The sequence below is a fragment of the Peromyscus leucopus genome, chromosome 4, assembly GCF_004664715.2.
Source record: "Peromyscus leucopus breed LL Stock chromosome 4, UCI_PerLeu_2.1, whole genome shotgun sequence".
NCBI classification, from domain to species: Eukaryota; Metazoa; Chordata; class Mammalia; order Rodentia; family Cricetidae; genus Peromyscus; species Peromyscus leucopus.
This window is the reverse complement of record NC_051066.1, coordinates 67,341,285-67,354,388: the sequence shown is the minus strand read 5'-3', so window position 1 is coordinate 67,354,388 and position 13,104 is coordinate 67,341,285. Positions and strand designations below refer to the sequence as shown.

At 38.7% G+C, this 13,104-nt stretch overlaps 1 protein-coding gene and 1 non-coding gene across 5 annotated transcripts in view; both read right to left on the bottom strand.

Annotated features, from left to right (window-relative positions):
• The window catches only part of Ckap5 (cytoskeleton associated protein 5), a 113,603-nt gene that overhangs the window by 11,830 nt on the left and 88,669 nt on the right, over positions 1-13,104 (bottom strand). For all 4 annotated transcript variants that reach the window (XM_028878914.2, XM_028878918.2, XM_028878916.2 and 1 more), the window contains exons 29-37: positions 12,754-12,903; positions 11,937-12,140; positions 11,613-11,748; positions 10,896-11,089; positions 8,959-9,131; positions 7,413-7,589; positions 7,063-7,183; positions 1,357-1,536; positions 74-261 (exon numbers count right to left, since the gene is read on the bottom strand). In XM_028878914.2, the coding sequence (XP_028734747.1) occupies positions 74-261; positions 1,357-1,536; positions 7,063-7,183; positions 7,413-7,589; positions 8,959-9,131; positions 10,896-11,089; positions 11,613-11,748; positions 11,937-12,140; positions 12,754-12,903 (1,523 nt within the window). The remainder of the gene's footprint in view (positions 1-73; positions 262-1,356; positions 1,537-7,062; positions 7,184-7,412; positions 7,590-8,958; positions 9,132-10,895; positions 11,090-11,612; positions 11,749-11,936; positions 12,141-12,753; positions 12,904-13,104) is intronic.
• Positions 11,272-11,382, bottom strand: LOC114699743. Its single transcript, XR_003735579.1, has one exon. It is a non-coding gene; the product is annotated as a small nucleolar RNA SNORD67 (small nucleolar RNA).

The following is a 13,104-nucleotide window of genomic DNA, read 5'->3' as shown; positions in this document are numbered from 1 at the left end:
CCTGACTTCCTGATTTCTACTTGTAGACAATGAGAGGCTATCCCAAGCTTTACTGATGAGGATATAAATATACCTGAGGATATTGGTTTGGTCTGATTTCTCCAAAACCTTCACCACCAAGAGGTTCACAGAACGAATCACCTGTTGTCCTTCCTCAAGATCTTCAATCCGAGAATCCAGCATTAACGTGATCAGGCCATGCATCAAGTCTTTCAGTACTCCAGTGGAGGCCTCCCGGGCCAGGCTCTCTATCTGAAATAGCTATCCAGTCCTAACTGTGTTAGGGAGGTTAAAACTCAATATATGGGACAAAGAAAGAAAACATAGTTGGTATATTCTAGTCAATATTCAGATATATATACACATATACATATACATGTATGTATATGTGTTGTGTGTGTGTGTGTGTGTGTGTGTGTGTGTGTGTGTATATAGACATAGGCCTTACTGTGCGGCCCAGCTGGCCAATACTTCAGACTTTAAATCCCAAGTGCTAGGATTATATGTTTGTACCAACACACCTGGGACAATTACACTGGATTTTTAAAACCCCAGAATGTCAAAAAAAAAAAAAAAAAAAAAAAAAAAGAAAGAAAAGAAAAAAAGAACTACTGTCACATTTCAGTATTAGCCAGAAGTAATTGGTCTGCTTCCTTTCTGCTGCATTTATGATGCACAATCATCTATGACAACCAAACAGGGCCTGCCTTGCCTGTAAAAGAAACTGGCAGGAAGCAGAACACTAGGAAGCAACCAAGCCTTTTACTTTACATCCTAACTGTGGGGAATGGCAAAGCCTTCTCTGTGTCAGACACAGAGGGAAATGGCAAGTCTTCCTTAGGGGTGCAGGCATGGGTGTTGATAATGTGTACAGAAAAGTCCTCCACAGCTCCCCCTTAACCATGTGCACAGGCTGAAGACTACTTCCCTATAGAGACTATTCCTACAGAGATTAACTAAACGTGTCTCCTTTATCCAGCCATGTATCAAACTCCTATCTCCTTGTTTATCAGTATGCAACAACCCCACCTCTCTGTTCAATTCTATATAATAAATATGTTGAGCTTTTGGGGTGCTGAGGTTAACCCATCCAAAAGTCCAGACCACCGGATCCCAGCTTTTCTATGCTTATATTTCTGTCTTTTCTTCATTCCTCCTCTACTCCATCTGTACTGCATGAGATACTTAACAATTAAGCAACATTCAATGCAAAAAGTGAACAACTGGCTATGTGATTCATAGATAACTCTATCAAGTAACACAGGTCCCACATGAACATCAGCACCGACTCTGGCTTGAGAACCTGGGTGGATTGATAGAGCTAAGAGAAACTCCACTTCTGCAGAAATGTCTTACCGAAATCATGTTGCCAATGATACAGCTATACAACTTGATGATTTCATCCTTGTCCAACTTCTCATCCGCCATATGTGTGCTGTAGATGAGTCTCAGCTGCATGAAGGTTGCGATCAGAAACTGATCAATGTGGCCAGACATAGCTTCCGCTTTGTCTTCCTGCCTCAGGACCTCATCAATCTGATAACAAAAATTCCAAGCTGTAGTTTCCAAGCTTTATGAGTGGCAGAAAGACATTATAAGGCACCATTCTACAGGAAAGTTTATTAGCAAAGCACTTACTTCACCTAACATTATAAATAACTAGTCCTTAGGAATTCAACTATTCAATATATATTATTGAGCAACTTAGTAATAAGTGAATTAGGCAGAGACTCTATTCTAAGAGGCTTACTGTCTAGTTCAGGGACTAATCCCTAATGCTTAAATGTTTAACTTACTAAAAGGAATTTTCTTGTACTTTTTAGATAGCCTTAATATTAAACCTTCTATTAAAAAAAAAATCAAGAGTAGTGGCACATATCTGTAATAAGACTTTGAAGGGTGAAGAAGCAGGATTTTATATTTGAGTTCAGCCTAGGTTATATAGCTAAGTTCCAGAATATTCTGAGCTACAGAGTGAGAACCTGCCTTCAAACAAACAAAAACCCAGAACAAACAATGTGTGTATATATGTATGTGTGTGTATACATACATACATACATACATACATACGTGTGTGTGTGTGTGTGTGTGGTGTGTGTGTGTGTAAATGAAGAGCTCAGTGGAAGAGCATCTTCCTACTAAGTTTAAGCTGACGGCCCTGCAGTTTGATCCACAGTACTGTTAAACAAAATTTAAAGACAAAACAATCTCAACAACAAAAAAGGAAAGAAAGTAACAAGCAAAAGATCCCATTTACCAGATGAGGCTCTAAGAGCTCAGATTATTTACTCAGTCTAAACCAAAAACTCAGTTTTCTCATGTGCAGTTTTTTCCTAATTTAATACATTAGCTGTGGTGATGGTAAAATGTTCTGTAGGAAAATATTTATCTCTTATACACTAATATAAAAGTATCTTCCCAGGGCCTTGTGTATGTTAGGCATATAAAGCAGATTTTGTAATTGCATAAATAATGCTGAGACATTATATATATTACATGTTGATCTTCAGTAAGTATTTTTAGCAGGATTGCCAGGCTGCACAGCTCCACTGGGGCACCAGTTATATACAATGCAAGGTGAATGAGGCCTCCTGGTGTTGGCTTTACTTTCATTTATCTCTTATGTATGCCTACTTCATAAACCCAACCTTCAGTGGGACAGTTTAATGTTTCCATATGCACACCGTAAAAACCACTGCATTTTCAGGGAGGATTATTTTCCCTCTTTTTCTAAATTAACTAACATTAATAGGTAGACATACAATATTTTATATTTATAGTATGGTATTATATTTTCTAAAATTATATGAAGAATCACAGTACAGGATATACAGGTTTGGAGCACATTTACTATACAAAGGTTATATGTATTTTTCTATACCTAGCTTTCTTTTCCCTTTTTTTTTTTGGAGATAGGTCCTCACTAGGTATATCTGGCTATCCTGGAGCTCACTATGTAGACCAGGCTGGCTTTGAACTCACACAGATCCACCTGCCTCTGTGCACTAGCACCCCCTGCTTTGCATCTAGCTTTCTAATTCAGTGGAAAATTATGAAAATATCTAAAGTCAAAGGAATGAACAACTATTTCTGAAAGCAGCATAAGGAGCTGGAGAGAGATCTGGCTCGGCAGTTAAGAGCACTTTGCTGTTCTCGTAGAGGGCTAGAGCTTGGCTCGCAGCATTCTCTTGGAACCACAGAACTACCTCTAACTCCAGTTCCAAGAAATCTAATGCCCCTTCTGTCTTCTGTATGCACCAACCACCACACATATATGCTCATGCATATATGCAGGCAAAACACTCATACACAGGCAAAAAAAAAAAAAAGAAAGAAAAAGAAAAATAGCTTAAAACAGTGGTTCTCTGCTGGGCAGTGGCAGCACACACCTTCAATCCCAGTACTCCAGAGGCAGAGACAGGTGGATCTCTGTGAGTTCAAGGCCAACCTGGTCTACAAAGCGAGTTCCAGGACAGCCAGAGCAACACAGAGAAACCTTGTCTCAAAAAACAAATGAAAAACAAAAAACAAAAGAAACAAAAACCGTGGTTTTCAACCTTCCTAATGATGCAATGGCCCTTTAATATAACTCACCATAACTTATGTTGTGGTGACCCCAACCATAAAAATTATTTCACTGCTACTTCATAACTGTAATTTTATTACTGTTATATATTGTAATGTAAGTATCTGATATGCAACCACGGTGGGAGCTTCGACCCACAGGCTGAGAATTGCTGCAAAGAAAGCCAGCATAAAAACTTATGCATTTACAAAAATGTTCAATCACTCCTTTACTGATGACTTTCCAATGCTTCTAGTTTAGCCATTTATCTACTGTATAAACAAATTAAAATCACTGTGTATATATCCTTATGTGCTTGCATTTTTATTTCTGGAGAGAGAAGATTGTCATGTCTTAGAGGAAACATACTGGTATTTTTTTGCATTTGGTGGAGACTGAACTGAGGGCCTTGCATATGCTAAGCATGCACTATATCAATGAACTACACACTTTCAGCCCATATAGTACTTTAAAAATGCACTAATGTGCCAGGCAGGGGTGGCGCACACCTTTAATCCCTTGGGAGGCAGAGCCAGGCGGATCTCTGTGAATTCAAGGCCAGCCTGGTCTACAAAGTGAGTTCTAGGACAGGCACCAAAACTACACAGAGAAACCCTGTCTCAAAAAAAAAAAAAAAAAAAAAAAAAAAAAAAAAAAGAAAAAAGAAAAAATGTACTAACGCACCTGGCATGGTGGCACTTGCCTTTAATACCAGTACACAAAGGCACAGGTATTCAGATCTCTGAGTTCAAGACTACCTGGTCCACATGGCTAGTTTCATAACATCCAGAGACCCTGTCTCAAATAAACAAAACAAATAAAAATGCAATAATAACCCATGTCTCAATTTTTGGTTTTGTTTTGTCTTATGAGACAGGGTTTCTCTGTGTAACAGCCCTGATTGTCCTAGAAGTCCCTCTGTAGACTAGGCTGGCCTCGAACTCAGAGATCTGTGCCTGTCTCTGCCTCCCAAGTGTACACCACCACAACTGACCCTCAATTTTATCTGTTTTTTTTTTTTTTTTTTCTTTTTCTTTTCTTGTTGTTGTTTTTTTTGAGACAGGGTCTCTTTACATGGCTGTCCTAGAACTCACTATGTAGACCAGGCTGGCCTCTAGCTAAGATAAATCTAACGGCCTCTATCTCCTGAGTGCTGGGATTAACGGTGTGTACTACTATACCTGTTTTTTTTTTTTTTCCATCCCTTTTGATGAGACAGTCTCTTATAGCCCAGGCTGGTTACAAATTTGCCAAATAGCCAAGAATAACCTTGGACTTCTGACCCTCCTGCCTCCACCTACTGAATGCTGGGATTACAGGCATATAAGCCATGGTCTATTCTTATGCTTATGCAGAACAGAAGAGAGATCTGTCTCCCGTCCATTATGCTGAGTCTTTAGCATTCTCATTACAAAGTTGATGGATTAGATCACTGTTCTCAAAGGAGCTATCTGGCAGGAGAATTACTCTCACCAGTTGTCCTCTGACTTCCACACATGGGCTACAACTGTCTCTCAGCTTCTCAAATTTTAGAGTGTTCTAATTTGGATTAGAAATACACTTAATTGGCTGGGCAGTGGTGGCGCACACCTTTAATCCCAGCACTTGGGAGACAGATCTCTGTGAGTTCGAGGCCAGCCTGGTCTACAGCGTGAGATCCAGGACAGCCACCAAAACTACACAGAGAAACCCTGTCTCGAAAAACCAAAAAAAAAAAGAAAACAAAACAAAACAAAATAAAAAAAAAAACAAAAAAACCCCAAAAAACAAAAACAAAACAAACTCAACAATACTTAATTTATGTACTAGATAACTGACATCTAATTTTGAATCATATAAACAGCATATTCCTTACTGTCATTCACTAGTACTTTATACATACTGTTGGACTATGCAGAATTCTTTTATTTTGCTATATATTTGTAGCTCCTTTCTCTAATTTATTTACTTATTTATTTATTTGTTTGTTTATTTATTCATTCATTTATTGTCAAGACAGGATTTCTCTGTAGAGTCTTGGTGGTCCTGGGACTTGCTCTATAGACCAGGCTGTCCTCAAACAGATCCGCCTGCCTCTGCCTGCCAAGTGCTGGGATTATAGGCGTGCGTCACCACTGCTAAGCTCCCCCAGCTCCCTTCTCTAATTTTAAGAAATGTGACTCCCATTTTCTTTGTATTTTTTTTCTTTGTATTTTTTTATCTAACCAGTCTGTATAAAACCACATCTCCTATTTCTGCCTCCAGCCCTTCTCCAAAACATCCTTTTTCTGGTTTGGCTATGACTCCTCACTCTGAATGCTACTTCTCAATTTCTTCACTTTGCTTGAGGTTCTAACACTTAACAGGCTGGCCCCTTGCATAGACCTCCTCTTCACTATTCTTGGGAACTGATGCTCAACTATGTGTCAATGTTCTTTTATGGACACTTTCCTCATAACCCACCAGGCTTTTACCTCTTTACTCTGAGCTAACATGGCTCTCCATTCACATCCACTGTCACCACACCAACTAAAACCTAGTTCTTCCCTATCTATACCTTTAAAACTGAACTGTTAGGTGAAGAAAATGATTTAAAAAAAAAAAGGCTCAGAATTAAGAGCACTGGCTACTCTTCCAGAAGGCCTGGCTTTGATTCCTAGCACCCATATGGTAGCTTATAACTGACTATAACTCCAGTTCCAGGGAATCTGATGCAAATGATGATTAAGTGGCCCCTGTGTCCTTTAAAAAAAAAAAAAATAATAATAATAATAATAAAATACTAAACACTGACTGTATGTTCAGTACTGTGACTCCACTAGCGTGCAATCCAGTAGATACTTTTATTTTTTATTTTTTTCTGATTGGCTCTTTCTTTCTTTCTTTCTTTCTTTCTTTCTTTCTTTCTTTCTTTCTTTCTTTCTTTCTTTCTTTCTTTCAATTGTAACCATTTTTAAGTTCACAATTCAGTGACATGAATTACATTCAAGATATTAATTACATTCATGATATTAATTAATTTGTGGTATTCATTGATTATATTCGCAGTATTCATTCAATAACTATATTTGTGATATTCATTAATAAAATTAATGTATTGGTTTATTAATTCATGATTTATTATGTCCTGATGCTACTGTCTGTTTGTGGGGCTTTTCCATCACACAAAACAGAGATTGTGTACTTAAGAAATCATTGTTCTATATTCCTTTCTTCTCTGTCTTGAGATAATGTCTAATCTTTTTGTCTCTATGAATTTGTATATTCTATAGATTTTATGTAATATAATTCTATAGTATTTGTCCTTTTTTTAAAATGTAAAAACATTTTATGTACAACTGCAGGGGAAATAATACATGGATAGCTTGAACATAAAAAAAGGTTATAATTAAAAAGTCCAGGATTATTTGAAACTGGGAAATATTTTCTCTGTAGAAAATAGTAAAAACACAACCCAGTATTCTTACAAGTCTCTTTGTCCATCAGTGGAATTGCTATTATGGGTAGGTTCCCATTACCTGTGTCAGAGCTTGGATACTTGTGCTGATGTCACCACTGGCTACTTGGGAGATAATGAAATTGATAGTGGATGCTGTATTACTGTGCATGTCATCAAAATGTGGAGAGACAGACCGGATCCTAGACAGCAGATCAAAGGAAAAATTCAATCTGTATTATAAGACATTTCAATGAGTGGGGATTATGTAATTTCCTACAAGTTCTAGGTTTTAGTAAAGATGTTATCAGTCAGTTATTAATCAATTCTAGGAAGTCTTAACTGCATACTTCCACCGTGGGCTCTTTTCAGGTATGTATGTATTCTAATGATCATGAGCTGTTTATATTTAAATGAAGAGGATGAACTTACTTAGGTTCAGGAATAAGGACAGGCTCAAAAATGTCATCAAGTTTGTGCTGGACGAGTTCTGGCATTTCACACCGGACTGTACCATTGTCATTCTCAATCTCATCTAAGTCCAGCTGGAATTCTCGGCGGACCATCTGCTGCGCTGCTTCAGGATGCCCACTCATGCTTCGAGCTTGGCTAAAGGAAGCAAAAAGAGGCTCCTGAACTAAGAGGGATTTCTTAACACAAGGATACTATTAGCACCACTAGCTGCCTCAAAGCTTCAAGACAGATGTTCAACTTCTGGTTTCAGCGCCTCTGAAGGATTTAAGTTCTTGAGTGTAAGAAAGTACCTGCAGTAACAACATTGGTTCAGGACTTTCCCAGGAGAGCAGGGAACTTTAATTTGCGCTTACCTTGCTGGCTGAGTGTATTGTCTCTAATTTGCTAAAACTAACAAACTGTGTACTTCTATTCCACTTGGAAAAGAAAATACTTATACAGACTCAAAATCCACTAACATGAGCCAAAGTATCAATAATGCAGACTGAGTGTTCCCTACCCTCTCCAAGAAATTAACCAGTGTTTAAGTTCTAATCATAGGTATCTTAAGCAGTTTTTAGTATATTGTATGCTCTGAAAGATAGCCATTACTTTTGAAAAAGAAAGTCACTCTTAATAGGACAGGGTCAGTATTATACAGTTGTGCAAAATTTCCAAATTCAAATTGGTTAAAAATATACTTGCAGCACAGCCCAAAATAGCACTGTCTTGTTTAGAAGGTAGTATTTTTTTCTTTTCTTTTCTGGAGCTGAGGACCAAACTCAGGGCCTTGTGCTTGCTAGGCAAGCGCTCTACCACTGGGCTAAATCCCTAACCCAGAAGAAGGTAGTATTTTGAGTCCCTTAAGCCAATTGTGGGATGCATGCATCTTATTTAGCCTTATTTCAAGGACCTGGGCCAGGCATGGTAGCACACACCTTTAATCCCAGTACTCTGGGAAGTAGAGGAAGGTGGATCAATGTGAGTTCAAGGCTAGCTTGGTCTACAAAGTGAGCTCCAAGACAGTCAGGACTACATAGAGAGACCCTGTTTCAAAAAACCAAAATAACAACAACAACAACAAAACAAAAACCAAGACCAGGAATGTGAGCACAACCAAATATAAAGAAGACTTTCATGGGAGGCCTGATATTTATGGCCACCTTCTGCTGTCCTGTTGTAAAAGCTAGTCACTCTGCAGAGGGGATGAATCCATGTCAGAAGTTAGAAAGATATAAGAGCCCTGCTAATGAGCAATTAGCAGGCAGTACTTACATCCTATAAGTGCGATACATAATTCTGTCCACGGAAAAGCAGTGAAAGAAGGCACAAGACCATTTAGAAGTGGTTTTGAGACAAAGACAAAGACAATGAAGAATGAAAGATTAAACATTTGATTATAAGACATTTACCCAGACACTTTGTCATGCATGACAATGACAGAAACTCAGGATTATGTTACGGGACAAGCTCTGAGCACACAAAGCTAAGTCCATAGAGCAGACAACTATCTAGATTCACATACTTAAGTTTGGAGGACATGTCTTCAGCTGGTCCCTTGCGTAGCATGTTGGCATTGGAGTTTATATTCTGTGTACGCTGAGGTTTCTCTTCAGCCTGTTTCACTGGCACAGAAGAGGGTCTCTTTGCTGACCGCTTTATCCTCTCCTCAAGCATGCTCATGTCCTTCTCCGAAAGCTGTAAAATTCAAACTATTAGCACACCCACTTACTAAAATACAAGTCCTAATTGGAGGATTCCAGAATTATTCATTGCAAGCCCAGTATGGGGGAGCAAGCTTTTAATACCAGCACTGGGAGGCAGAGGGAGGCGGGTCTGAGTTTGAGGCCAGTCTAGTCTACAAAGTTAGTTCCAGGACAGTCAGAGCTATTTTTCACAGAGAAACCCTGTCTTGAAAACAACAACAACAACATAAAATAGGTTGGTTTTGCTTGTTTTATTGGGGGGAGGGGCTTGTTTTGTTTTTCAAGACAGTTCTCTGTGTAGACTTGGCTGTCCTGGGACTTGCTCTGTAGACAGGGCTGTCCTCGAACTCAGAGATCCACCTGCCTCTGCTTGCCAAATGTTGAGATTAAAGGTGTGGGCCACCACCACTCATCTCCCTTCTCTAATTTTAAGAAATGTGACTCCCATTTTCTTTGTATTTTTTTTTTATCTAACCAGTCTGTATATAACCACACCTCCTATTTCTGCCTCCAGCCCTTCTCCAAAACATCCTTTTTCTAGTTTGGCTATGACTCCTCACTGAATGTTACTTCTCAATTTCTTCATTTTGCTTGAGGTTCTAACACTTAACAGGCTGGTCCCTTGCATAGAGCTCCTCTTCACTATTCTTGGGAATTGATGCTCAACTATGTGTCAATATTCTTTTATGGACACACAGAATCACATATAAAATTGAACATAGTGGCACACACTAGTAATTCTAGCACTCAGGATATAGGGGCAGAATCAGAAGTTCAAGGTTTTAGGCTAGGCAAAGTGGCTCATGCCTTTAATAATAGCACTGGTGAGTAGAAGGTGGGGGAACAGGAGGATCTCTGTGAGTTCTAGGCCAGCCTGGTCAAAATATTGAGCTCAAGACTACCACACAGAGAGATCCTGTCTCTAAATAAATCTCTAAATAAATAAAAACGTTCATGGTATTCATTGTCTACATTGTGAGTTTGAGCCTGGCCTGAGATACACTGTGTCTATGGCAAGACTTCACATTTGGTCATTTGTTAAACTTCTACCTGCTTTATGTCCTTCACTGGTCATAGTATTTAATTAGCTAATGCAAACACAAAGATTTAAGTACAATGTATAAAAACGGTACTACTAGAGCATCACCAGAGTAAAGAACTGAGGTTAAGCCACAATAATGACTGGCTCAAAGGAAGCAAGGGGTCAAGACGCAGAACTCATGTGCCTGGAAAAGCAGCAACTGGCTGAAGATTCAGACTTTTGAACCCTTATCCAACCTTGTTTCCAAGAGTGGACTTGTTAACTAAAAACAAAGTGCATTAAAAAACAAAAAACAAAAACAAAAACAAAAACAAACAAACAAACAAAAACCAAAAAAAAAAAAAAAACAAAAACAAAAAACAAAAAACCACAGAGCAGATTGGCATATGGAATTCAAAATCCAGGCTAGCTCAGATTTCTTGATTCAAAAATAGCTCTCACATCTTAAGCAAACTCCTGTAAATTTAAAAAAAAAAAAAAAAGCAAAAAAAAAAAAAAAACCCAGAAAAAAATGATTTTCAGTTAAGCCCAGCAGAAATATCCAACATCAAATGAAAGTACCCAAAACATATACCTGGATTCTAGGATGTCTTGAGAGGCTAGGTTTACAACTAATGAAACTCAAGGTAGAGTTGAGATGGCAGGAAACCCAACAACTAAGAAGTTTTGGGATACTTTTCAAGCACACTGACGAGGCATATAAACATCACTCACATTTCCAATCAGTTTGAACACCTGATCTCCATGTACGTTGTACACTGTAACGATGGTGTTGAGGGCAGCGTTCCGAACAGCATTGTCTCGGTCTCCTATGTGAATAGCTATCTCCTTTAAGGCTTTTCCTGGGGTTGGCTGACACACATTCATACCATAGGACTCAACTAGGCAACCTAGCTCTTCTAGGCACTCTATTAAGGAAGAAAGACTAGATTAATGAGACCCCAAAATGCTTGGTATAGAGGCTTCTAAAATTTTTTTGGCATACATGAAGTGCTAAAATCTTATTCTGGCCCTTCTTAGATTTTTCTTTCTTTTACACTGTCATATACCAATGAAACAATGATGTTCTAAGTGTTCATGATGGTATGTCTGTGAGTCAGATGGCCCCTGTGCACTTGGTTTTGTCACCAGGGTGGTACTGAGTGGTGCCTGTATCACCTGATACTATGGCTCCACCAGTGTGCAACTCATCACTCTCACAGTTTATAAGAAAGTTGAATTAACTACACAGATACTGAAGAAATTCCATTGCGCATTTATACATAACTGTTGAGAATCACTTATGCAAAGACTTGCACCTTTACTTTAATTTTGGGGGCTAGAGACATACAGCTCAGTGTAGGGCACTTGTCTAAGCATGTCTAAGGCTCTGAGCTCAGCCCTCAGCAACTCTAGAAAGATAGCTGGATAGACAGAGATGCTTTGCTTCACCTGCTCTCTGCTTAGAGTTTTTGGATTTGGTCCCTTCCATGATGAAGGGGAACATCTTGCTGGCTGGGTAGACAAGGCACATCCGGTTCAGGATGGCACGAACATCTTTACGAATGACATCCTTTGGTTCTCCAACCTGGTCAATAAGAAATGATAAAGACCTTTTCTGAGTGAGATGGTTATTTCATATATTAATGTATTTTGAAAGGATCTTGAGGGTGAGTTGAAAGGAGGTACCATCATACTATAAACGAGAAAATAAAGGTATAAAAACTGAAGTTAGCTCAGAACTCAAGTTAACTTCCTAGGATGAGAACACATTACCTTGAGGATGAGATAGGGGATAAAGGAAGATGCTTCGTTCTCAGTAAGATGATACTCTTCCTCACTCAGCAGGGTAAAGAGCAATTTTAAATATTCCAGTGCTTTCATTAGGACGCTTGTATTGGTGTCGAAAAACCGGAGGGTAAGCCATTTTAAGATAAGATCCAGGCAACCAATGACACCTTCTTTTTCACTTTCCAAGTGCTTAAAAGTAAAAACCCCATAGGTTAAGACTGTATGCAAATTTAAATTCTATTAGGCCCATATTTTTTTTTTTAATTTAAATAACATTTTTTTTTAAAGATTTATTTATTTATTATGTATACAGCATGTATGACTGCAGGCCAGAAGAGGGCACCAGATCTCATTACAGATGGTTGTGAGCCACCATGTGGTTGCTGGGAATTGAACTCAGGACCTCTGAAGAAGCAGTCAGTGCTCTTAACCTCTGAGCCATCTCCCCAGCCCCTAAATAACATTTTTTTTTTTTTTATTTTACATACCAACCACATTGTCCCACTCCTCTTCCCAACTCCCTCCCCTCTCCATCCACTCCTTCTTTGTCTCCATTCACAAACAGGAAGTAGGCCCATAGTTCTTAAATTGTAGTGGTGCCCAAAAAGAAAATTTAAAGATTTTTAGACCTTCAATAGGGTCTACCAAATACACTATCATTTATTCTATCAAATGAGATAGCTCTTCAGAGAACATGGTGTATTCTATTTCTTCCTCAAGGCATTCAAACTTGATCATTTCACAATACTCCATATTTTCATACTCCCAAGACAGATATATATATATATATTTGAAGACTTACATCAACCATGACAGCCAGGGCTTTATTGTGATGCTGAAAGTCTGAGTGAAACATTTCATCTTGTAACCATTTAGCCACACAGCTAGACATTTGAGTCTTCAGCTGTTCAATGTATTCATCACGTGGGGTAGTAAAATTCCACTTTAGCACCTGAGGGAAAAAACAGGAAGGCAGTGAGTGTAAACAGTTCAACTGAAACAAGGTTCAGAGAGTCACCTGGGACAGTTGACGGAACCAACCTAATGTGATTTTTTTTTGAGACAGGGTCTTGCCGTTTAGTACTGACTGACCTGGCACTGAATATGGAGAGTAGGCTGGCCTTGAATTCACAGTAATCTTCCTGTCTTAGAC